The sequence below is a fragment of the Rhinopithecus roxellana genome, chromosome 20 (genome assembly GCF_007565055.1).
Source record: "Rhinopithecus roxellana isolate Shanxi Qingling chromosome 20, ASM756505v1, whole genome shotgun sequence".
In the NCBI taxonomy this organism is placed as follows: Eukaryota; Metazoa; Chordata; class Mammalia; order Primates; family Cercopithecidae; genus Rhinopithecus; species Rhinopithecus roxellana.
Window position 1 is genome coordinate 69,140,053 of NC_044568.1, and position 23,984 is coordinate 69,164,036.

General features: G+C 50.0%; 1 protein-coding gene across 2 annotated transcripts in view; it reads left to right on the forward strand.

Moving 5' to 3' along the window:
* The first annotated feature begins 4,213 nt into the window (after nucleotides 1-4,213).
* Nucleotides 4,214-23,984, forward strand: part of ADCY9 (adenylate cyclase 9) — a 166,927-nt gene continuing 147,156 nt past the window's right edge. For both annotated transcript variants that reach the window (XM_010376033.2, XM_010376034.2), the window contains exons 1-2: nucleotides 4,214-4,923; nucleotides 5,126-6,861. In XM_010376033.2, coding sequence (XP_010374335.2) covers nucleotides 5,169-6,861 — 1,693 coding nt within the window. In that variant the 5' untranslated portion in view covers nucleotides 4,214-4,923; nucleotides 5,126-5,168. The remainder of the gene's footprint in view (nucleotides 4,924-5,125; nucleotides 6,862-23,984) is intronic.

The window sequence follows — 23,984 nt, forward strand, 5'->3', positions numbered from 1 at the left end:
AAGCTTATAACTGCAGCTTTGGATGCATGATCAGGCAATAGCAGGGAATCCCATCTTCTAGCAGATGGTGCTCCAAGATTGTTGTCTACCTGACAAATGAAAATCACGTAGGCACTGCCAAATCCTCAGGGGCCGGTGTGATGAGAATGGCTACAGCTCAGTCATTAGGCAACTTATCTCAAAGCCTGTCATGGTTGCCACCCAGTCTGACCTCTGATATCCTGGAGCCAAGGTCCTCACCCATCATGTGAATTTGCATGTGAGGGAGGGTGAGGAGGAGACACTGAGGCTGGCAAGGCGTTCTGCAAGCTTTTGCAGAGTTTGCATGGACACATTCTGATTCCCGCTGTGTCCAGGTGGGAGTTCTGTACACATCACAGATGGAAAAAAGAAAATCTCTGTGGATTTGGCAGCACCCTGGATTGGATGTTTGAAGAAAGCTGTTGCATCTGCCCCATGTCTTCTGTGGATCAGGTACCTTTATGCTTCTGGGAGGTCAAGGAGAGAACCCAGAACCCTCCGGTGACTTCCCTTTGGATCCTGGCACCATGAGAAGATGGTTAACCTCCTTTATAGAACTCTGCTTCACATCCAGTCCTTCAGACGGCCTAACTGATCCCATCTTCTTAACCCAACCCCTCCCCGGACATCGTTCCCAAGCCCCTTAAAGATATGGGTGACAGCCGGGCACGGTGGCTCACACCTGTAATCCCAGCACTTTGGGAGGCAGAGGCGCGCGAATCATGAGGTCAGAAGTTCGAGACCAGCCTGATCAATATGGTGAAACCCTATCTCTACTAAAAATACAAAAATTAGCCAGGCATGGTGGCGGGTGCCTGTAGTCCCAGCTACACTGGAGGCTGAGGCAGGATAATTGCTTGAACCCGGGAGGCAAAGGTTGCAGTGAGCCAAGATTGCACCATTGCACTCTAGCCTGGGTGACAAAGCGAGACTCCATCTCAAAAAAGAAAAAAAAAAAAAACAGAAAAGAAAAAAGAAAGAAAACAAAGATAAGGATGGCATATCCTTATACCTCCAGGGCCTGACACACAGTGCCAGGCGCCACATCCCCAGTCCCCCGAGGCTGACGGCATGATACACACTCTGACCTGGAGACTGTAGAGGCTTTGCCAGCTTATAGGTTTCAACAGCAGTTTCAATAGCAGGGAAAGTGGCCGAATTGCTTCCAGAGAAGTAGGGAGGTGAGTATGATCATGACTTGTGTTTAAAAATCCAACATGACCAATTTACAAACACACAAGTCACCACAAATGATTTGGGGAGGAGAAGAAAAGTGCAGACAGGCGACCTTTCAGATGGTTTCAGCAAAGCAGGAAGCGGGGAGCACATCATTGCAGCCAGCGAGGGGAGATGGAAGCTGTGAGCCCTGGCTCTGAGGGACTCCCATCCAGCTGGGCTGATGGAGGAGACGGGTACAGTCTGTGCTGGGCCATCATGAAGCTTGCAGAGGGTAGTGCCAGGGTCACGTAGGGCATCATGGCCTCAGAAGTCTGAGATCTGGTTTTCAATCTGAACTCATCACCCTTAGTGGGAAACCTAGGATCCGTTTCTCTTCAATCCTGGGTTTCATTTCACATCTTTAAACAAGGGACAATAGCATCTACCTCAGAGGGTTGCGGCAATGACCAAATGTGTCACAGGTGAAAATGTCCAGTGGTTTCTGGCATTTATGACATGTTCTGTCAATGATAGTTCACTATTATTATCCCATTTGCTAAGCAAATGCCTGTGAAGCACCATGCATTTCTGAACCTCATATGTGAGAGTGCCTGGCATAGAGTTGATGTTCATTAAAGGTTTATTTTTTAAATTTTTAGATAAACTTCTTTTGAAATAGTTTTAGACTTGAAGAGTTGCAAAAATACTAGCGAGTTTCCCTATATCCTACATCCAGCTTCACTTAATGTTTTTTTTTCCCCCGAGATGGGGTCTTGCTCTGTCGCCCAGACTAGAGTATAGTGCCACTATCTCGGCTCACTGCAACCTCCATCTCCTGGATTCAAGTGATTCTCGTGCGTCAGCCTCCCGAGTAACTGGGATTACGGGCGCATGCCACCAAGCTCAACTAATTTCTGTATTTTTAAACGGGGTTTCACCATGCTGGCCAGGCTGGTCTTGAACTCCTAACCTCAGGTGGTCTGCCTGCCTCAGCTTCCCAAAGTGCTGGGATTACGGGTGTGAGCCACTGCACCGGGCTCAGCTTCCCCTTATATTAACGTCTTACCTAACTATAGTAAGAGGATCAGAACCAGGAAATTAACAATGGCACAATGCTTTTAACTAAATTGCAGATCTCACGTGAATTTCGCCCGCTCTCCTGCCACTGTCCTTTCCTGTTGCATGTTCCCAACCAGGATCCCATGTTCCATTTGGTTGTTGTATCTATCCCCTTAGTGACGATTCCTAGTTTGTGACAGTTTCTCAGTCTTTGTCTTTCATGACCCGTAAGTGTCCAAAGACACTTTTGATGGGTACTGGTTGATCACTTTGTAGAACAGGTCTCAATCAGGGTTTGGTGTTTTCTTGTGATTCGATTGAGATTACACACTTCTGCAGGAATACCACAGCAATATGTTACTTTTAGTTTTTTCCTCCTTTGTTGTAGTAAAATACACTCAACATAACATTTACCATTTAAACCACTTTATTTTATTTCTTTATTTTTTTGAGACAGAGTTTCACTCTTGTTGCCCAGGCTGGAGTGCAATGGTGCGATCTTGGCTCACCACAACCTCCGCCTCCTGGGTTCAAGCAATTCTCCTGCCTCAGGCTCTCGAATAGCTGGGATTACAGGCACATGCCACCACGTCCAGGTAATTTTTGTATTTTTAGTAGAGACGGGGTTTCTCCGTATTGGTCAGGCTGGTCTCGAACTCCCGACCTCAGATGATCCACCCACCTCGGCCTTCCAAAGTGCTGGGATTACAGGCGTGAGCCACCGCGCCCGGCTTAAACCCACTTTAAAGTGTGATTCAAGGACACTATGTAGATTCATCCTGTTGGATCATTTCTAAACTTTTTCATCATCCTAAAAGGAAACCCCAAGCTCCTTATCTTCCTCCCCTAGCATCCAGCAACCACCAATCTGTATTGCCTCTACGGATTTGCCAATTCGAGACATTTCATCTGGATAGAATCATACGATATGTGACCTTTTGTGTTTGACTTCTTTTACTAGCATAATGTTTCCCGGGTTCCTCCACACTGCAGTACGCATCGGTGCTCCATTCCTTTTTGTAGCTGAATAATTTTCCATTGCATGGGCAGACCACATTTTACTTTTATTTTCTAATTCAACAGTGAGACCTGGTGTGGGCCCTGGCGCTGGGCCTGGGAGGCGACGGAGGGGATGGAAGAGAGCCCCGTGACTGGCAGGAGGCACTGTGGAGTGTGGGGAGAAGGGGTCGGGGTCTGCATGCTAGGGAGAATAGAATTCTATTTACACGTGGCAATGTTTATGGAGGCCAATGCAGAACTGCCGTTATGGGACATGGACTCCTTTGAAAGTCTCATTTGCGTAAAAGGAAAAGCAGTATTCATGAGGAGGGGGAGAAGGGCTTAAGGACAGCAAGGGAAACTCCCCCTGGGGAGGGGGAACGTGGTCGTCGGTGGGCCCAGCTATGGAGGGTTGGCCCGCGAAGGTCGCCCCGTGAGCAGGTCCAGGGCAGGCCGAGTGCCCCCGGGGCCCGCATTCACTGCTTTCAGAGCAAAGGGAGCCTCCCGGGAGGGAAATCCAACGGTTGGAAACTTCGATTTATCCCAAAGGTGTGCCGAGTGGGAAGGCAACATTTTGATTTCCCAAACGTTGCGCCCAGCGGCTCCCTTCCACGGCACGCGCCTTCAGGTCTCTCCGCAGCGCCGGGACCCCGTGCAGCGAGCGGCCTCTGGGGCGCCCAGAGAGGGCCGGCCCGCAGCACCCTGAGCGCCCGCAGAGTACGCAGCGCGCGGCCGAGGAGCGGCACCGCCCGGGGCGGAGGGCGGAGCCGAGTGCGCGCCCCGCCCCGCCCCGCCCCGCAGCCCTGAACCCAGCGCGCGCACCAAGGCGGGGCGGCGCGCGGCCCGTGCGCGTGTCCGGGGCCAGGAGGCGGCGGCGGCGTGCGCGGGCCGCGCGTGCGCGCTGCGGCGGGGCGAGGGGCGGCGCGGGCGCGCGTCTGTCAGTGACAGCGGGCGGGGCAGGGGCCGGAGGTGGTGGCGGCGGCGGCTCTTCCGACATGAGGCAGCGGCCGCGGGGGACACGGCGGCGGGCGCGGCGGCGGCCGCATCTCTAGCTCTGGGAGGCTGCCCCCGGCGTGGGCGCGGGCGGGCGGGCGTCCCGGCTGGCGTCGCGGGAGCCCGGCTCTGCGGCAGTGTCTGCACCGCCGCCCGGCGAGGGGCCCGCGTCCGTGGTTCCACGCGCTCGGTCCCGGGACAGCGGCGGTCCCGGCGGGGGCGGCGGCGCGCTCGAGGGGAAGCAGGCCCCGCTAGACGGGCCGCGCCGACGGGCTCCGCGCACTCGCAGCCCGGGGCGCCCCCACCCCCGGCGCCCGCCGCCGCGGGCAGGGCCGGCCCGGAGTGCGGGAGGCGGCCGGGGAGCGCGGGCCGGGGGCGCCCGCCGAAGCTCGCGGCTCCGGGTTGGGGCCGGGGCCGGCCGCGCGCCGCCTTTGACGCATCGGAGCGCGGCTCCTGCAGGATGGAGGGCTCCGCGCCGCCGGCGGAGTTGTTTGTGCGCAGGCGGCTCGCGGGGCTGGGAGCGCTCAAGGTCTGAACTTCCCTCCGGAGCCGCAGCTGGAGGAGACGAGCGCGCAAGGAGGAGAAGCCGCGCGGCGCGGAGGCCACCCTCGGGGCGAGCGGCGCGGAAAGCGAGCGAGCACAGCGGTCCTGGACCCACGGCGGCCACGCGGCGGGGACCCCCGGGCGCTCTAGGTCCGTCCCGAGCGGTTCTTGTCCGCCTCGAAGGTGGGGGCGGTGGGGGTACTGCTGAGCCGGGATCCACAGTTTCGGGGAGCAGATGGTGCCTGTCCAAGTCGCGTGCTGGAGCCGCCACCTAGGACGGGAGCAGGTTCCCGGCCTCCAGATGTGCATGCCTAGGTGGGAGCACAGCTAACTCTCCCCGTTTTGCTGGCAGGTACTGGTGACCCCGGCCCGGGCAGGCCCCGGGACTCGACAACATGGCTTCCCCGCCCCACCAGCAGCTGCTGCATCACCACAGCACCGAGGTGAGTTGCGACTCCAGCGGGGACAGCAACAGCGTGCGCGTCAAGATCAACCCCAAGCAGCTGTCCTCCAACAGCCACCCCAAGCACTGCAAATACAGCATCTCCTCCAGCTGCAGCAGCTCCGGGGATTCCGGGGGCGTCCCCCGGCGAGTGGGCGGCGGAGGCCGGCTGCGCAGGCAGAAGAAGCTGCCCCAGCTGTTCGAGAGGGCCTCCAGCCGCTGGTGGGACCCCAAGTTCGACTCGGTGAACCTGGAGGAGGCCTGCCTGGAGCGCTGCTTCCCGCAGACCCAGCGCCGGTTCCGGTATGCGCTCTTCTACATCGGCTTCGCCTGCCTTCTGTGGAGCATCTATTTTGCGGTCCACATGAGATCCAGACTGATCGTGATGGTCGCCCCCGCGCTGTGCTTCCTCGTGGTGTGTGTGGGCTTCTTTCTGTTTACTTTCACCAAGCTGTACGCCCGGCATTACGCGTGGACCTCGCTGGCTCTCACCCTGCTAGTGTTCGCCCTGACCCTGGCTGCGCAGTTCCAGGTCTTGACGCCTGTCTCAGGACGCGGCGACAGCTCCAACCTTACAGCCACAGCCCAGCCCACAGATACTTGCTTATCTCAAGTGGGGAGCTTCTCCATGTGCATCGAAGTGCTCTTTTTGCTTTATACCGTCATGCACTTACCTTTGTACCTGAGCTTGTGTCTGGGGGTGGCCTACTCTGTCCTTTTCGAGACCTTTGGCTACCATTTCCGGGATGAAGCCTGCTTCCCCTCGCCCGGAGCCGGGGCCCTGCCCTGGGAGCTGCTGAGCAGGGCGCTGCTCCACGGCTGCATCCACGCCATCGGGGTCCACCTGTTCGTCATGTCCCAGGTGAGGTCCAGGAGCACCTTCCTCAAGGTGGGGCAATCCATTATGCACGGGAAGGACCTGGAAGTGGAAAAAGCCCTCAAAGAGAGGATGATTCATTCCGTGATGCCAAGAATCATAGCCGATGACTTAATGAAGCAGGGGGATGAGGAGAGTGAGAATTCTGTCAAGAGGCATGCCACCTCGAGCCCCAAGAACAGGAAGAAAAAGTCTTCCATCCAAAAAGCGCCTATAGCCTTCCGCCCTTTCAAGATGCAGCAGATCGAAGAAGTCAGTATTTTGTTTGCAGATATCGTGGGCTTCACCAAGATGAGTGCCAACAAGTCCGCCCACGCCCTGGTGGGTCTCCTGAACGATCTGTTCGGTCGCTTTGACCGCCTGTGTGAGGAAACCAAGTGTGAGAAAATCAGCACTCTGGGAGACTGTTACTATTGCGTGGCGGGCTGTCCCGAGCCCCGGGCCGACCATGCCTACTGCTGCATCGAGATGGGCCTGGGCATGATCAAGGCCATCGAGCAGTTCTGCCAGGAGAAGAAGGAGATGGTGAACATGCGAGTCGGGGTGCACACGGGTACCGTCCTGTGCGGCATCCTGGGCATGAGGAGGTTTAAATTTGATGTGTGGTCCAACGATGTGAACCTGGCCAATCTCATGGAGCAGCTGGGAGTGGCCGGCAAAGTTCACATTTCTGAGGCCACTGCAAAATACTTAGATGACCGGTACGAAATGGAAGACGGGAAAGTTATCGAACGGCTGGGCCACAGCGTGGTTGCTGACCAGTTGAAAGGTATGTGCACTTCTTTACCTCGGTATCCCCTCTCCCTGATCCTGGTTGTATTAAAACACACACACACACACACACACACACACACACAAACTTTCAACCTCAGTGTGTAGAGGCAGCTCAGGTATCTCAGAATGCCTTCCCATGGGGGGATCTCGGGGTCAGTGTGACTTTTCCTCCAGCGGGTCAGATATCACAGATCTCTTCGCACTGCAGAAAGGGACGCTGTGCAGACATGACCTAGATGCGACCTGTAGAAGGAAGGAGAACTTTGAACGTGCATAACCACTGGTTGGCTGAAATACGGGGGGTACATCCGGTGAACGTAAGGGTATGGAGCCATTCAGCATTCAGCACTTTTTAGCACGTAAGGAAATTGCCTTTGCATTTCATTTGGTCACCCCAAAGTCCCATCCAAATGTTTCTCTGTGCCCTTTTTGTGAAAACGTGGAGAATAAAACCTTTCTCCTCTCTGGGCCTCACTTTGCTTGTCCTCAAAATAGGGATAGGAAGTCGGCGCAGTCCTGCAGGACTCTGGAGAACTGGACGGAGTTACTTACCTCTGAGTGCACACTGCCTTTTATCTAGGTCTTTTTAAAAAAGTTTGCATTTTCAGCTTTCAGCCGTCATTTGTTTAAGGATATTTTATTATCACAGTATTTGCCTTAAGTGAACAACCAGGCATTTTAGAATATTGAGCTTCTGCAGCCACCAGGTGATGTGGAAGGGAGAAACGTACCCACAGAAGAGCTGGTATTCTCCTCCCTCATCCTCTCAGGTTTGGATCTGGTGCCTGGTCCCTGGTTTCAAGCTCCTTATTGCCATTCTTGATGTTTTTACTGGGCTGCTGCTTTTTTCTAATACAGGACAAAAGTCTTTGAGATCTGAAAAATGATGTTAAAATAAGTAGGACGAAAAAGAAGGATTTTAAGTAATCTGCTACATTTCTTCCCCTCCTTCCTCCTTTTTAAACAGCCCTTATGTTTTAGCAAAATCTTCAGGACTGAGGGGAACATCTATTTTGGAAGTATGTAGAGAAAATAACGCTGATTTTTTTTTAAAGCCTGCTTTTGTTAAGCTGTACTGTATTTGGTGGCCTCCCTACACTGCATACTTACACAGTTAGCCTCAGGAAAGGGAATCCTAGGAAGGAGAAGTAATGAATAGCTCCAGTCAGAGACGGCAGAAGTGATAATGTCAGTCAGAGACAGCCAGTGGTTGAGGTAGGGCCTGCATAGGTCATTGGTGTGAGATCATCCTGTATGCCCAATTGGCATTCTCTTTCTCTGGCTTGTGATCTGAGCTCCTGTATCTTTTATGTATTTGTTATCTGGCAGGGGAACATCATCTTTCTTCTGATTTTTCTTTATTTTGCTAACTTTGCTGATGAAGATTTTACGGATGTAGACGAAAACTATTTTCACCAAGAATTCCCGTAACCTAGAGCGCTTTAAGGACTATGTTGGCGAGGTCAGAAACTACACTTTGCCGTTCACTTGAAAGATGCTGCCGTGACAAGTTCTTTCTGTTCAGAGTGGTGGCACTTGCTCTTCAGCCTGAAGGTGTCAGTGGATGGGGCTGTGGGTGTAACCCCTGCTTGACACCTTGGCATGTTTAGGGTCCAGGTGTTGTGAGCTCTGTCCTGGGGACTGTGGGACGGTGGAGCTGGGCGGCAGTACGTTAAATTAAATATGTTGGCCCACAGGACAATGAGAACAGTTTTGTGAGCTGTACTTTGTATGCTGTATTACTCGAATTTCGAAAATGAAAAGGGTGTAATTATTTGGAAATTACCAAGTCATTGAATACCTATTTTGTGAATTTATGAGTAGTTTTATTTTAAGTTTATAGATCAGGGACTCAGACACTGAGGCAATAAAAAAAAAAAGAAAAAAATACTAGAGAGTGTGTGTGTGTGTGTGTTTTTAAACCTCAAATAGTGTAAATTTGGTAAAAACTTTTCTTGACATTTGTGTACGTTGTACATTTATAAAAGTTTCAGTACTGTAGGGAGTAGGGAAGGAAGAAGGGCTTAGCCAAGCTGCTGATTTTTAAAATGTAATATTCTTCCCTGTAGCTGTTTCCCTGAGACCATGATTTTGTTTTCTTGAGCTCATTTTGCAAACCTCTGTGGATGGGACTCCAGGAATAGAGCATGTCTACACAACTTCCTGGCCCTTTTGGAAACTGTCCTTACAAAGCTAAATTCAGATGATAGCACAGTTTGTAGAAGACCCTTTCACCCACATCGTTAAGCTTATCTACATGTAAGATCGATTTTTGCCTCTGCCTTTAGGCTGGTGGCAAATGTTTTCTCTATACAATATTGGGTATTATGGGAGGCTGAGGCAGGAGAATTGTTTGAACCTGGGAGGAGGAGGTTGTAGTGAGCCGAGGCTGTGCCACTGCACTCCGGCCTAGGCAACAGAGCAAGACTCTGTCTTAAAAAACAGCAACAACAAAAAACAAAAAACCCCCAATATTGGGTATTATCCTTTCCCTCTTACCCGCTTTTCTGATCCCAGGGTTAAAAAGCACCCAGTAGCGGCCCTGCAGGAGTGGGCATCCGTAGAATGAGAAGGGGGTTTCTAGAACTAGCCTGGGAGCACAGAAGGAAGCTCCTCTCACTCGAATTTATCTGAACAGGCTTTGCAGAAGGGTAGTTTCATGATTTCTGCACATTCCCTCACTCTGAAATCTGTGCTGTGCCCCGGCACCGACTGTGCACCTGGCCCTGTGGATGTGGAGGAGGATCTGTGATCATGAGGTAGGAGGTGGGACTCGACTCCAGAAGCGGGGCCCAGATGCCAGACCCAATTGAGGACTAGCTAATACAGGGATGGGGCAGAAGCAGCGTTCTGCAAGGCATGCCCACCAGTGTGCCATGTTAGTTTACTGTCACCATGGCCACACCTGGAGTTACTGCCTCGTTCCATGGCCATGACCTGACAACCCAGAAGCTACCACCCTTTTCCTAGAAATTTCTGCCTAAGCCGCCCCTTACTCTACATGAAATTAAAAATAGGTATAAGGTAAGGCCAGGCACAGTGGTTCACGCCTATAACCCCAGCACTTTGGGAGGCCAAGGTGGGTGGATCACCTGTAGTCATGAATTCGAGACCAGTGTGGCCAACATAGTGAAACCCCATCTCTACCAAAAATACAAAAATTAGGCAGGTGTGGTGGTGCACGCCTGTAATCCCAGGTGCTTGGGAGGCTGAGGCAGAAGAATCACTTGAACCCAGGAGGTGGAGGTTGCAGTGAGCTGTGATCATGGCCACTGCACTCCAGCCTGGGCAACAGCCTAGGCGAGGCTGTGTCTCAAAAAAAAAAAAAAAAAAAAGATATAAGTATGATTGCAAAACTGCCCTGAGCTGCTACTTTCTGCCTTTGGGGGAGCCCAGTTCTGCAGGAGCAGTCACGGAGCTGTAACACTGCCTGCCTCTTCAATAAAGCTGTTTTCTTTCCTGCCACCGGCTCACTCTTGAATTCTTTCCTGGGCAAAGCCAAGAACCCTCTTGGGCTCGGCCCCACTTTGGGGCTCGCCTGCCCTGCGTTAATAGTTCCCAACCTCCGTGAGCTCACAGTTAAAAATGTTGTGGATTATGTCTGGGAGTGGGGAGCGCTTTAGAGAGGGCTCCTGCTGGAGCTGGGTCCTGAGATCAGGCCGTGGCTCTCCAGGTGGACAGAAGAGCAAGGGGCAGAGTGGAGAGGTGGGCATGGCTGGGCCCTGTGCTTCTCTGTGGGGGCAGGTGATTGTTAGTCGTTCGTCAGGACAAGGAAGGCCACGGGTAACGTGGGAAGGAGTTTGGATTGGATCCTGTGGGTGTCAGGGAGCCACTCAACAGGGGACTTAGGTGATCTGACTTGCAGTTTTAGGAAGTTCACTCTTTCAGAGCTAGTGAGTGTGGGTTGGAAGGAGATTAATGAGGTGTTGAGTAAATCGCAGGTAGGGGTGATGGTGGCCCAATCCAAGGTCACAGTAGCAGTGATGGAGGTGATGGGATCTGAGTGGCGTTAGGAAGACCAGCTTGATGAGACTGCAAGCCGGATTTAAACAGACGACTGGCAGGAGGGGAAGGGCTTAACCATATGAATGGGAAATGGCATTTTAAGTTTCTGGACGTGACTTGGCGACCATGTGGAGTCAGGAATGGGTGAGGGGCCTTTGAAGTTGCTATGGTATGAATGGAGAATGCAGGATGGACTTGCGGAAGGAGGCCCGGAACCCCCGGCTTGCTTATTCATTCAGCGAATCATTTACTCCGTGCCAGGCACGGTTCTGGGTTCTGGCAATACAGCTGTAAACAAAACAGATTCCTGCTCTTGTAATAGGGGACAAGAATTTTTAAGTCAATATTATAGGAGGATCGCTGGAGCCCAGGAGGTCGAGGCTGCAGAGAGCCGTGATTGCACCACTGCATTCCAGCCTGGGCGACAGAGTGAGACCCTGTCTCTAAGAAACAAAAACCAGGCCTTCTAATAGGGGAAATCTAATAGAGGGGACAACAGGGGAGTCAAACCGTAAGTAAGATGGAAAAAGTGTTTTGTGAAAAAACATAAAGCAGGAAGGGGATATAGAAGATGGGGTGTATGTGAGTGTGAGAAATCGTATCTAGGGTGGCCAGGCACTGGGAGAAGGTTGCAGGAATTTTTGGCATACTGCTAGGATTTTGGAAATAATCTAAAAAGTGAGGGGCCGGGCATGGTGGCTCACGCCTGTAATCCCAACACCTTGGGAGGCCGAGGTAGGCAGATCACTTGAGGTCAGGAGTTTGAGACCAGCCTGGCCAATATGGTGAAACCCCATCTGTACTAAAAATACAGGTGTGGTGGCAGGTAATCCCAGCTACTCGGGAGACTGAGACAGGAGAATTGCTTGAACCTGGGAGGTGGGGGTTGCAGTGAGCCAAGATTGCACCATTGCACTCCAGCCTGGGCGACAAGAATGAGACCCTGTCTCAGGAAAAAAAAAAAAAAAAAAAAAAAAAAAAAAAGTGAAGGACAGTTATTAAAGATATGGAGAAATGGGCGGGGTGTAGTGGCTCATGCCTGTAATCCCAGCACTTTGGGAGGCCGAAGTGGGCAGATCACGAGGTCAGTAGTTCAAGACCAGCCTGGCTAACATGGTGAAACCCCGTCTCTACTGAAAATGCAATAATTGACTGGGCATGGTGGCAGGTGCCTGTAGTCCCAGCTACTTGGGAAGCTGAGGCAGGAGAATCGTTGGAACCTGGGAGGCGGAGGTTGCAGTGAGCCGAGATGGTGCCATTGCACTCCAGCCTGGGTGATAGGGTGAGACTTAATCGCAAAAAAAAAAAAAAAAAAAAGGTCTGATTCAGGTGAGAGACCTTCCACAGCATTTGAGGTGAAACTGCTAGGCCTGAGGGAACCGTGGCTGTTGTATTCTGCCTTGGGCCACAAGCAAAAAATGGTGAGACGTGTTATCTTGAGCTGTTGTCTTTTCCTGTCATAGATACAGGGTCACAAAGACAGAAAGTGAAACCGTTAGAAAATATTTACAGGCATCTTCTTTTCCCCTGTAAATATTAGGAAGACAGCATGAAGATGCTCTGCCACTCCCATCCACACCCATGGTAATATCTCTGAAGAAGGGAATACCTGGTGGCAATCACGTTGTCAGATGTAGAAATTAAAAAAGCCTTTTTTCCCCAGCCAAACTTTATGCTTGTGGAGTAACTGGGGGAAGAGACCCACTGGTGTGCATTTGGGCAGATTGTCACCTGTTGGCCACTTCTGTGACCAAGACCTTCGCCTTAAAGAAGTTCCTATGTAGACTCTGTCTGGTGGACCGACAGACTGATGGTGGATGGAGGCATTCTGTATGTGTTAGCCTCTGCAAACACCGGTCTCATGCTGGAAATCTGGGTGCCCTGTTAACTGTGGTCACGGGCCTGCTAGCTGACAGAACCCTAGCCAGGTGTTGGTTTGGGGTTCAGTTGCATGCTCAGGTGTTCCCCTTCCTTCCCCCGTTAGCTTGGGTAGCTTGTCCCCACCTGAGCCTGCAACCCTTGCCACTGGGATGCTAACCTGTTAGCACAGCCCAGTCTCCTTGCTTGGAAATTCTGCGTTGACCTGCATTCTTTTTTTTTTTTTTTTTTTGAGACAGAGTCTTGCTGTGTCGCCCAGGCTGGAGTGCAGTGGCGCGATCTCAGCTCACTGCAACCTCTGCCTCCTGGGTTCAAGCAGTTCTCCTGCCTCAGCCTCCTGAGTAGCTGGGATTACAGGCAAGTGCCACTATGCCCAGCTAATTTTTGTATTTTTAGTAGAGATGGGGTTTCACCATGTAGACCAGGCTGGTCTCGAACTCCTGACCTCAGGTAATCCATCCGCCTCAACCTCCCAAAGTGCTGGGATTATAGGCATGAGCCAGCCTTGACCTGCATTCTTGAGCAGGATCTCTTGTGCACGTGGAAATGCAGCCTCTCAGATACCAAATGGCAGAGATGAGATGAAGCACACAGTTCCCCTCCACAGCTGGGGTGGGAGACAGAAAACAGCTATAGAGTCGACACTCAGGCCGCCCCCAGTGACCATTTGTTCAGGCTCTTTGAGACCTGGCTTCCAGTGACAAGGACAGAGCTGTTCATTCTGAAGACAGGCTTTCGAGTAGAAGTAACCTCTGGTGAAGCAAGAGAAAGTTAAGCTTTGCTGCATTGCCCACGGGATGAAGAAGGAAGGGCAGGCTGTCTTTTCAGGTAGAATGCCTAAGGAAGGGAAACATGGAGAAGGAACAATTAGAGCAAGTCAGGAAGTTTCAAGATTTTTGTCTGCTGGCCAGCTTGGTTAGATAGTAATTATGTTTCTGCATATTGGTCAGTGTTGCCTATGTACTTTGCTGTGGAATAGTAATCTTGGAAAAAAACAAACCGACATTAATCTGTCTATGTCTGGGCACAGAGTGTGCACGAGCCTGCGTGGGCCGTAAGTCTTGTCTTTCTCTTGGTTGGTGATTTCCGTATTGGCGTGTTTGCTGGAATTTCAATATTGGAAGAGTGTGATCATTCAGCATTAGAATTCTGCAGGTCCCCTCCTGACTCTGGACTGGCTGAGCTGAGGGGCCTGTCATCCATCTGGCCCTGGGCATATCATTTGTACTTTGCCTGTGACACACCTCAAGACCTTTTCCAACAGGAACTAGCACCCCTCCAGGAAATTTTGTGAAGAGATGAGAGTTTTTGAAACAGGAAGGGAACTGGCAAGGGAAGTGGCCAGGCACCGGTGCCGCCGCGGAACAGGAGGGGAGGGACTGGGCTGCATCAGAGGGTGGAGGTGGAGCCCCCACCCATGGGTGTGGGCCAAGGGTAGGATGGTCCTCCCTGGGAAGACTGCAGACAGCAGTGATACTCTTGTAGTCTTGTGGATGTACCCAGTGAGCCACGCCAGCCAAGCCAACCTGTGGCTAAATTTTAGTCAACTTAGGCAAAGAAGACTGCCCCTTGTAAAACCTGTCTGCTCTTGGAAATTAGGTTTCTGATCTCATTTTCTCCAGCCTTTGCTAGCGTTGCACTTGTAAAAAATTCCTGGCATCCTTTCTGTATAGTTAAGTGGGGAGACTCAGTGTTCTGGGATAGGGGGAGCATCGAACCCGCTAGAGGCTGGTGGTGGTGGTGGAGGCAGAACGAGTTGTAGCAGTAGTGGTGGCAGGAGTGTGACCTAGAGGGCAGAAGCTGGGAAACAGGGTGAAATGCTGGGCCCCTGACTCTCAGGGATAGCTGCACCTAGTTTATATGCCTTCCTCTAATCTGGTAGAAATTGTTGTTTCTGTAGATTTTTTTCTTTTCTTTTTGAGACACGGTCTTGCTGTGTCGCCCAGGCTGGAGTGCAGTGGTACAGTCACAGCTCACTGCAGCCTCGACCTCCTGCACTCAGATAAGCCTCCCTTGTCAGCCTCTCGAGTAGCTGGGACCACAGGTGCGTGCCACCACACCCAACTCATTTTTTTTTTTTTTTTTTTTGAGACAGAGTCTCACTCTTGCCCAGGCTGGAGAGCAGTGGTGTGATCTTTTTTTTTTGTTTTTTTTTTTGAGACGGAGTCTTGCTCTGTCACCCAGCCTGGAGTGCAGTGGCACGATCTCGGCTCACTGCAAGCTCCGTCTCCTGGGTTTACGTCATTCTCCTGCCTCAGCCTCCCGAGTAGCTGGGACTACAGGCACCCGCCACCTTGCCCGGCTAGTTTTTCGTATTTTTTAGCAGAGATGGGGTTTCACCGTGTTAGCCAGGATGATTTCGATCTCCTGACCTTGTGATCTGCCTGTCTCGGCCTCCCAAAGTGCTGGGATTACAGGCTTGAGCCACTGCGCCCAGCCGGTGTGATCTTAACTCACTGCAACCTCTGCCTCCCGTGTTCAAGCAATTCTCATGTCTCAGCCTCCCCTGTAGCTGGGATTACAGATGCACACCACCATGCCCAGCCAATTTTTTCTTTTTGTATTTTTAGTAGAGATGGGGTTTCACCATGTTGGCCAGGCTGGTGTCGAACTCTTGGCCTCAAGTGATCCACCCGCCTCAGCCTCCCAAAGTGCTAGGATTATAGGTGTGAGCCACTGCGCCCGGCCTAATTTTAAAAATTATTTGTAGAGATTACGTCTTCCTGTGTTGCCCAGGCTTATGCACGTTATTTATATAGGCTGTCTATTGATATTTACAGTATTAGAAATGGAAACAAACTGAGAAGCTTAAAAATATTTTCTTAATTTATTTCAAAATAATGATGAATTCATTTCACTCATTGCATGTTAATAGAAGTGACATTTTTATAAAAGTAACTTTTTTTTTTTTTTTTTTTTGAGACGGAGTCTCGCTCTTTCTCCCGGGCTGGAGTGCAGTGGCCGGATCTCAGCTCACTGCAAGCTCCGCCTCCCGGGTTCCCGCCATTCTCCTGCCTCAGCCTCCCGAGTAGCTGGGACTACAGGCGCCCGCCACCTCGCCCGGCTAGTTTTTTGTATTTTTAGTAGAGACGGGGTTTCACCGCGTTAGCCAGGATGGTCTCGATCTCCTGACCTCGTGATCCGCCCGTCTCGGCCTCCCAAAGTGCTGGGATTACAGGCTTGAGCCACCGCGCCCGGCCAAAGTAACTATTTTTTAAAATGAAAAAATTTGATGAGAAGGGTGGCACTGCCCCACATTTTTGCAAATCTCTTTGATGTCTGGATCAATAAGTGGTTGAATTTTTTTTTTTTTTTGATGGATTTTTTCCCTCTTGTTGCCCACGTTGGAGTGCAGTGGCACGATCTCGGCTCACTGCAACCTCTGCCTCCCGTGTTCAAGCCATTCTCCTGCCTCAGCCTCTCAAGTAGCTGGGATTACAGGTGCGCATCACCACCCCTGGCTAATTATTTGTATTTTTAGTAGAAACGGGGTTTCACCATGTTAGCCACCTCGCCTGACCCATGACTGAAGTTTTTTAAGTGATGAAATATACACAACAGAAATCTACCATGTTCAACACTTTGACGGAGTCTCGCTCTGTCGCCCAGGCTGGAGTGCAGTGGCCGGATCTCAGCTCACTGCAAGCTCCGCTTCCCGGGCTCACGCCATTCTCCTGCCTCAGCCGCCCGAGTAGCTGGGACTACAGGCGCCTGCCACCTCACCCGGCTAGTTTTTTGTAGTTTTTTTTAGTAGAGACAGGGTTTCACTATGTTAGCCAGGATGGTCTTGATCTCCTGACCTTGTGATCCGCCCATCTCGGCCTCCCAAAGTGCTGGGATTACAGGCTTGAACCACCGCGCCCGGCCAATGTTTGCGGAATTTTCTTAGCTGCTTTGGCCTTCCATTTGTTGCAATATGTTGGACAGTGTGTAGAAAATCTGGTTTTATAGAGATACGTAGTTGGAAGAGCATTTTCATAGCCTTTTTGTGTAATTCTGGATTTTTTTTTCTTTGATTCTGTAGAAACATTCAACAAGGGAGTGGTAGTTTCTTTTTCTTTTTCTGAGATGGGGTCCTGCTCTGTCACCCGGGCTGGAGTGCAGTGGTGCTGCCATAGCTCACTGCAGCCTTGACCTCCTGGGCTCAAGTGATTCTCCTGCCTTGGCCTACCAAGTAGCTGGAACTACAGGCATGCACCACCACACCCTGCTGATTTTTTATTCTGAGTGGTAGTTTCTTAAAGGTTAGTTGCAATGTGGAATGTGAAATTTTATTATCTTTTTTTTTTGTGCACAATTATATTAAACGCTGTTGGGTTTTTACCCAGGTGTGATTGTATAATGCACTAGTCATTTGGAAAATATTGGTCTTTTGAATGATGCAGCTCTTCCACATGTTGACATCAGTTAGTTCTAATAGTCTGAAGATGTTGACTTCATCGCAGTGGCTGATGTAAGTTTTCCAAAACCCTACTTGAAAATTGGAATTTTTATCACTGGCAGCAAAAACTGCCAGTTGTTTTCCTGGAAGTGACAGACTCATCCGTATCCCCAGGAATGGTCTGCCCGTACTCAAGTCTGAACAACCTTAGTTTGTCTGTAGGTCAAGTATAAGTGACGTTCTACCAAAAAGGTGGCCAATTCAGCCTGCAACGCGAACAGCTGCACAGCTGCTTTTCTTGAAGACCACTGTGCTTTGACCGGCAGCATCGTCGTAGGCGTGCCTCTCATTTTATCCCTCAGACTATTCAAAAGACACCTACTTACGCTTGCTATTTAACACAGTCGTTCATGTTGACAGCTTCATCAGGGACATTCTTTCTTTTTTTTTTTTTTTCTTTTTTTGAGACAGAGTCTCATTCTGTCGCCCTGGCTGGAGTGCAGTGGTGCGATCTTGGCTCACTGCAGCCTCCGCCTCCTGGGTTCATGTGATTCTCGTGCCTCAGCCTCCCATGTAGCTGGAATTTACTGGTGTGTGCCACCACGCCTGGCTAATTTTTGTACTTATAGTAGAGTCAGGGTTTCGCCATATTGGCCAGGCTGGTCTTGAACTCCTGACCTCAGGTGATCTGCCCACCTCGGCCTCCCAAAGTGCTGGGATTACAGGCATGAGCCACTGCGCCTGGCCCATCAGGGACATTCTTAAGCGAAGCTGTCTGCCTTTCCTTTCGTAAGTGTGGGGTGGTGAAGGACATGCTGAGGGCTAGCGCAGTTTGGTGCCCCTGCCTCGGGACGTGCTCAGGCACTAGCAGTTTCACCCATGGCTTCTTCTGCACTGTCACTGCAAATGTCAACACTGGAGAAGGCAAATGCTGTCTTAGTGTTGTTGTGCAAATAGTTTAGACTCCACAGATGCCTTGCAAAGGCCTCAAGGACCTCTGAGGATCTGCGGACCACACTTTGAGAACTGCTTCCCTAGCTGGGCTGCAATACGGGAAGACTGAGGGTTTTGTATGTGCCACCCAAACATGCATTCTCGTGCATGTGGAACAACGCCAGCTGGAGTTGTGACACGCATTACATGTTTCTTGTGGAAATAGCACGTGACCTTAGTTCATTGACCTTAGTTCATACATTGACGTTTTCTTACAAAATCCTTAAAAATCCTTTGTGATGCTGGTAAGTCTTTGTTGCTCATGTTCAAGGTGTGTGATAAAGACCATCAGCTTTGAACTGTCCACGGCTCATGCCTGTAATTCAAGCACTTGGGGGGGCTGAGGCGGGTGGATCACCTGAGATCAAGAGTTGGAGACCAGCCTGGCCAACATGGTGAAGCTCTGTCTCTCCTAAAAATACTAAAATGAGCCAGGCATGGTGGTGGGCACCTGTAATCCCAGCTACTCAGGAGGCTGAGGCAGGAGAATTACTTGAACTTGAGAGGCAGAGGCTCCAGTGAGCCGAGATGGTGCCACTGCACTCCAGCCTGGGCAACAGAGCGAGACTCTGTCTCAAAAAACAAAACAACGGCTGTGCGCAGTGACTCACGCTTGTAATCCCAGCACTTTGGGAGGCCGAGGCGGGCGGATCACCTGAGGTCAGGAGTTCGAGACCAGCCTGACCAACATGAAGAAACCCTATCTCTACTAAAAACACAAAATTAGCCAGGCGTGGTGGCACATGCCTGTGGTCCCATGTACTCAGGAGGCTGAGGTAGGAGAATTGCTTGAATCCAGAAGGCGGAGGTTGCAGTGAGCTGAGATCATGCCACTGTGCTCCAGCATGGGCAACAAGAGCGAACCTCCATCTCAAAAACAAAGAAAGAAAGAAACGACCATCAACTTTGTTCCTGTGAATTTTTTTGGGAAGGGCTCACCCTTGAATGGTTAGGTGCTTAGATTTTGATTTCTGATACATTCGGGCTTAATTCTCGGTTGTATGGTTTCCTAACTGTGGGAAGCTTCCTAGAGGCTCTGCGATTTATAGGAATGATGGTGTCTCTGTCACAGGGTTTTTGGGAGAATCAACTGAGATAATTCAAGACAAGCGCTTATTTGCATAGTGACTCGATGGCGGACAGCCATTCCATCAATAACTAACAGTCCCCGCTGGCTGAGTCACATTTTGTATTGCACTGAAGGGTGTTTCTTTCTTCCTGCGCTCAATCTGGCGCACATCTTGTATCATTCAGTACCGAAACCTAGAACACACTAGGGACTGTGATTGTGTCAGTTTCTCGTACTAAAAAGGGCAAGTATCCAAAATACAAAACTCTGATAACTCGCCCTGCTTAAACTCTCGCTGCTGAACTTGGCTACTGCTTTACTGAAAACCCTCGGGGCTTCAGCAGTCTTGTTCCTAGGCTGCTTCAGGTCCCCAGAGTTCTTAAAATGATGGGCCCCTCGATGGTTGAGAAATTAGGAGCAAATCTTCAGCTTTGCAACTGGAGCTATTGGCTGTGGTTTGAACTAGAGCGGTTTTTTCAACTGTACTGTATCCTACTGTAAACTCATTTGTTTATTCACTAAATATTGAATGGGTTCTTACCATTGGCAAGGCCAGGACTAGGTTCTAGAGATAGAGGGGTGGCCCCTGCCCTTTTGGGGCATGACGCCTAGAAAGGGAAGTAGACAGTGATCAAATAATCTGTACAGGCCAGGTGCAGTGGCTCATGTCTGTAATTCCAGTACTTTGGAAGGCCAAGGTAGGAGGATCACTTGAGTCCAGGAGCTCGAGACCCGTCTAGGCAACATAGCGAGACCCTGTCTCCAGAAACAATAAATAATTAGCCACGTATGATGGCATATGCCTGTATTCCAAGCTACTTGGAAAGCTGAAGTGGGAGGATCGTTTGAGCCCGGGAGGTCGAGGCTGCAGTGAGCTGTGATTGCACCACTGTACTCAGCCTGGGTGACAGAGCAAGACTCTGTCTCAAAAAAAAAAAAAAAAAAAAAAAAAAAAAAAAAAAAAAAAAAATCACCTGAACAAATATTGTGCTAGACTTTTTGATTGTATTACAGATACGGCTGAGATGATCTCCATTTTATAGATGAGAGGACTAAAGCACAGAGAGATTAGATAACTTGTGATGATCACACAGCCAGAAAGGGATACTAAATGGTGGAGCCAGTGTTTAAACCCAAAGGCTGTGTTAGAAAACACTAGTTCCCGTCTCACAGAATTGCTGCGAGGATTAAATGAGAAAATACAAGTTCTTAGAAAAGTTCTTGGCACATAGTACCTCTCAGTAGAGAAGAGCTAGTGTTACTGAAAGTAGGAATAATTTTCTGAGCAGTGGCAGCAACAGCCAAAACATCTATACCTGTCTTTAGCTCTCTCCATTTACAAGGTGCTCTCACGTACGCTGCTGTCTCAGCCATGGTGAAATCCTAGGATCCTGGGAGCCGTGTATGTTTACATGCTTTTATTTGCTTGGTTCTTTCCCTTTCTATAACATGTACAGACTGAGTTTGTTTTTTTCTGTTTCTTTTTTTGAGACAGGATCTCACTCCTTTGCCCAGGCTGGAGTGCAGTGGCACAATCTCAGCTCACTGTAGCCTCCACCTGTATCAGACCATGCTCACACTGCTATAAAGATGCTACCTGAGGCCAGGTGCAGTGGCTCATGCCTGTAATCCCAGCGCTTTCGGAGGCTGAGGCGGGCGGATCACTTGAGCTCAGGAGTTCAAGACCAGCTTGTCCAACATGGCAAAACCCCGTGTCTACTAAAAATACAGAAAATCAGCCAGGCGTGGTGGCATACACTTCTAATCCCAGCTACTTGGAAGGCTGAGGCAGGAGAATCACTAGAACCTAGGAGGTGGAGGTTCCAGTGAGCCACGATGGCACCGCTGTACCTCCAGCCTGGGCAACAGAATGAGACTCCATCTCAGAAACAAACAAATAAAAAAGATGCTACCTGAGATGGGGTAATTTATGAAGAAAGCAGGTTTCATTGGCACAGTTCTGCATGGCTAGGGAGGCATCAGGAAACTTACAATCATGACAGAAGGTGAAGGGGAAGCAAGGCACATCTTACATGGTGTCAGGAGAGAGAGTGAGAGAGAGAGCATACGCAGGACAAACTGCCGCTTTTAAACCATCAGATCTTGTGAGAACTCCCTCAGTATCAGGAGAACAGAATGGGGGGAACCATCCCATGATCTAATCCCCTCCCACCAGCTCCCTCTCTCGACACGTGGGAATTACAATTCAAGATGAGATTTGGGTGGGGACACGGAGCTAAACCATATCAACCTCCCTGGGTCAAGTGCTCCTCCTGCCTCAGCCTCCCCAGTAGATGGGACTACAGATGTGCACCACCACACCCAGCTGATTTTTAAAAATTTTTGGTAGAGACAGGGTCTTGCCATGTTGCCTAGGCTGGTCTCAAACTCCTGGGCTCAAGCCATCCTCCTGCCTTGGCCTTCCGTGCTTGTAATCCCAGCACTTGCCTCCCAAAGTGCTGGGATTACAGGTGTGAGCCAAGGCACCCAGCTGAGTTGGTTTCTTAACATCCCCCAAAGGTGATTTTTTTTCAAGAATCACTATAAACTCTTAGATTTTAACTTGTTTGATGTATTTCATTCCATTACAGATACATTATTTTTGATGCTCAAATTGTCCCATTTGGGGCCCATGGGAGCCCCTTTAAGTTGGCTGCTGAGTCCTCTTCATGCAACCGCAGTGGTCTTTGATAACTTTTATGCCCATTTAGTAACATTTTTAAAGAGTTGAGAAATTACAGGTATTAAAATCTCCTTAATTCTGTTTGTCTGATACGTTTATTCAGAGAGACTGAGCTAAAGTTTACCCTCATCTTTTTTGAAAAGAAAATGAATAGAATATGCATGTTTCTATGAGGAAATAATGCCACCCAAGAAACGGTTCGTGCATCTTCGAGTTCCTTGGAAGCTTTAATTTGCATTCCTACAATTGAGAGCAATGTAGAATTTCTTTCTGTATCTTCCCACTGATGCCTGTTGAGGGGCAGGTGCCTGTGACTGTAGGTAAATCGTGATAAAAAACAATAAAAAGGCCAGGGTGTGGTGGCTCACGTCTGTAATCCCAGCACTTTGGGAAGCCGAGGCGGACAGATCACTTGAGGTCAGGAGTTTGAGTCCAGCCTGGCCAACATGGTGAAACCCCTTCTCTACTAAAAATGCAAAAATTAGCCGGGTGTGGTGGCACGCGCCTGTAGTCACAGCTACTTGGGAAGCTGAGGCGGAAGAATTGTTTCAACCTGGGAGGCGGAGGTTGCAGAGAGCCGAGATCGCACCACTGCACTCCAGCCTGGGCAACAGAATGAGAGCTCTGTCTCCAAAAACAAAACAAAACAAAACAAAACAAAACAAAACAACAAACCAATAAAAAAAAAATCCCAAACCAAAATGTAGATGACCTGTTTGCAGACTGAGGAGTCCTGCAGTAAACTCCATCCTCCAGGACAGCTGTGGAATGTTCTAGAAGGTCCAACTCCAGGAATTCCCTTAGTAGGAGCCTTGCTCTCAACAGTGCCTCCTGGAACGATGGGCCGGCCACTGTCTTTTACGTCTCGCATCATATGTCTTTGACTTACTTTGTTTATAATCTGTTTCCACGCCACTGGAATGCATCTTAAGAGCAGGAATTTTCCATGTTTTACCTCCTGCTGTGTTCCTAGTGCTGGGAATATAGCCAGGCATATAATACATGCCTGATAATACTGGCTGAACGAATGAGTGAATATTATAGGCCATACACAGTGGCTCACGCCTATAATCCCAGCACTTGGGGAGGCCGAGGCTGGCGGATCACCTGAGGTCGAGAGTTCGAGACCAGCGTAGCTAACATGGTGAAACCCCGTCTCTACTAAAAGTACAAAAATTAGCTGGGCGTGGTGGCGGGTGCCTGTAGTCCCAGCTACTCAGGAAACTGAGACAGAATAATTGCTTGAACCTGGGAGGCAGAGGTTGCTGAGACTGTACCACTGCGCTCCAGCCTGGGTGACAGAGTGAGACTCTGTCTCCAAAAAAAAAAACCGCAAAGAAACAGTAAAAAGAAATCGCAAACCAAAATATAGATGACCTGTTTGCAGACTGAGGAGTCCTCCCCCAGTCCAGCAAACCCCATCCCTCAGGAGAGCTGTGGAACATTCCAGAAGGCCCAACTCCAGGAATTCCTTAGTAGGAGCCTTGCTTTCAACAGTGCCTCCTGGAACGATGGGCCAGACACTCTCTTTTCCATCTTGCATCATATGCATTTGACTTAATTTTGTTTATAATCTGTTTCTACGCCACTGGAATGCATCTTAAGAGCAGGAATTTTCCATGTTTTACTTCCTGCTGTGTTCCTAGTGCTGGGAATATAGCCATGTGTGATAATATTTGCTGATAAATGAATGAATAAATAAATAAATATAAGCCGGGCACGGTGGGTCACGCCTGTAATCCCAGTACTTTGGGAGGCCAAGGCAGGCAGATCACCTGAGGTCTGGAGTTCAAGAACAGCCTGGCCAACATGGAGAAACCCCATCTCTACTAAAAATACAAAAATTAGCTGGGCATGGTGGTGGGCACCTGTAATCCCAGTTACTTGGGAAGCTGAGGCAGGAGAATCGCTTGAACCTGGGAGATGGAGGTTGCTGAGACTGCACCCCTGTATTCCAGCCTGGGTGACAGAGCGATATTCTGTCTTAAAAAAAAAAAAAAACAAAACTATAACTCCACGTGTGAGTACCCTGTTATGTGTGAAACCACACCCCAAACATCTACATGGAACAAGCCAGAAAGTAGAGGAAAGGCAATAACCACTTTGCTG